Source organism: Fukomys damarensis, unplaced genomic scaffold, assembly GCF_012274545.1.
Source record: "Fukomys damarensis isolate Sample0158 unplaced genomic scaffold, DMR_v1.0_HiC HiC_scaffold_11, whole genome shotgun sequence".
Lineage (NCBI taxonomy): Eukaryota > Metazoa > Chordata > Mammalia > Rodentia > Bathyergidae > Fukomys > Fukomys damarensis.
In genome coordinates this window covers 25,869,019-25,871,107 of record NW_022900923.1, presented here as the reverse complement: position 1 = coordinate 25,871,107, position 2,089 = coordinate 25,869,019, and the positions used below count along the sequence as shown (strand labels likewise).

General features: G+C 46.1%; 1 protein-coding gene across 1 annotated transcript in view; it reads left to right on the top strand.

The window, feature by feature from the left end:
- Nucleotides 1-1,576: 1,576 nt before the first annotated feature.
- Nmnat2 (nicotinamide nucleotide adenylyltransferase 2) overlaps nt 1,577-2,089 on the top strand; it is a 157,159-nt gene continuing 156,646 nt past the window's right edge. Inside the window, exon 1 of the mRNA XM_010640549.3 lies at nt 1,577-1,909. Coding sequence (XP_010638851.1) covers nt 1,825-1,909 — 85 coding nt within the window. The 5' untranslated portion in view covers nt 1,577-1,824. The remainder of the gene's footprint in view (nt 1,910-2,089) is intronic.

Sequence of the window (2,089 nt, the reverse complement as noted above, 5' to 3'; positions counted from 1 at the left end):
ATTCATTGATGTTTACTGAACACTATTCTGTGTAGGAACTTGAGTTGGCTTTTTTAAATTAAAATGAACTTGAAGAGCTAAATGAATGTCCAATAAAACCAACATATTACACTGAATATTGATGCCCATGCATCCATTTTTCCTGGATAATGAGTAAGGGAAAACCTGAGGAGCTGCTATCTTAGTCTATTTGGGCTGCCAATACAAATATTATAGACTATGTAGTTTATGTACAACAGAAGCTTATTTCTCACAATTCTGGAGGCTGATAATTGCAAGTCCAGGTGCCAGCAGACTTGGTTCATAGATGGTGCTTTCCTGTGTCTTGACAAGGTAGAAGAGACTACTAACTTTATAGGGACTTTAAAAAAAATAAGGGCACTAATCCCATTCATAAGGGCTCCATCCTCAAGACCTAATCACCTTCCAAAGACTCTACCTCTGCACAGAGTGCAGACTCACTCTGGACATTGTTTCATGAATTTTAGAGGGACACAAACATTTAGACCATAGCACCTTGCAAGCAATTCTGAGTCTGTTCTTCAACCTCTGCTAAGACAACCCACCCTAGACCACCTACTATATACTCAGTGTTCTACCTACATTATTTCTACTCTTCATATTTTTGTGGCTTCGTAGATACTGTTATCCTCATTTCACAAATGAGGGAAGTACAGTAAAGTGAAGCAAGATGAGAACAGGCTTGGATCAAGGGCAAGGCTTTTACTCAAAACTACCAGGGCTTGAATTTGGCTTGAATTTGGCTCTATACATAACAACTGTTAGAAAGACTACTCGATTTTCCTCTCGTCCATTCTCTGTTCTTTCAGGGTGGATTGCATTCACTATTGCACTATTAGAGTCTAATGTTTTCTTCCTCTGTTTATTGTCTCTCTCCAACCAGTAGAATTTAAACTCAATGAAGACGTAGGCTTTGCTTTATCAGCAGGGTACGTAATAGCACTTACCGTGTAGTGAAGGCTCAAAAAACAATTGTAAAAAAAAAAATTGTGAAATGACAAATCTTTGTCTTGGTAGCCTACGCAGGACAGCAACAGTTTTAGTTAGTATTCTCCTTCTAGGACAGCAATAGTTTTAGTTACTGTTCTCCTTCTCCATTTATATTCTCTCAACTGTTAACCTTGCTTCAAGCCACACAATGGACCAATATATGACAGAGGAACTGTTTATTTCCTTCCCCCATTTCCTGGGAACCCCTAGGTAGATAAAGATCTGGATTCAGCTCAGTAGCAGTTCACAATTATGGGTGGGGGCAGCTGTCATTTATCACTTGAAATTTGAGGAAGTAAGAAAAAAATTCTTAATATCAAAACATATTTGGAGATAGAGATGAAAGACAAAGTCATTAGGGGAGAGAAAAATGTTAGAATGAGGGAGGCAAAAGAAATCAGAAGAAAGGAGGAGTCAGAGTTCGCACCATGCCGTAAGTGTCCATGGGGCTAGATTTGGGTACCCTGCCTCGCCTTGCAGATGAACCCCAAGAACGGAAACTGATGTAGTGAAGGGGAAGGGGAGGACAGAGAAGGGTAGGGTGGGGCATGAGGACCAGAAACGCGAAAGAAGCCAGAAGGAAAAGACAAGGATCGAGGAGAGGCGAGAGGACAGCAGTACAAAAGCAGCCTCGGGTCTCGCCGGAGCTGCAAGCGTTAAGGGGAGGCGGGGAGTGACGCGGTTTGCGTCTGGAGCGGCTCCTTGGAGTCCACAGCATCCACCGCCGGAGCCTCGCCTTCCTTTCTCCCTCTGCAGACATATCCAGACACAAAAAGAGAGGCAAGCCCTGGACCACCGCGAGGGGCCCGCACCATGACCGAGACCACCAAGACCCACGTTATCCTGCTGGCCTGCGGCAGCTTCAATCCCATCACCAAAGGGCACATTCAGATGTTCGGTGAGTCCTCCCGCCCACCCCCGGAGGCTGCTTCCTCCCCTCTCCTTTTCCCGGCACCTGTGTTTTCCGGGCCGACGGAACAGGAAGGCGTGTGCCCCTGCCCAGGGGTGCGCGGGCAGATCCGGCGGGGGCGAGGTCAGCCGCTCCCTTCGCGGCGGCGGGGAGGGGACGCAGACCCGA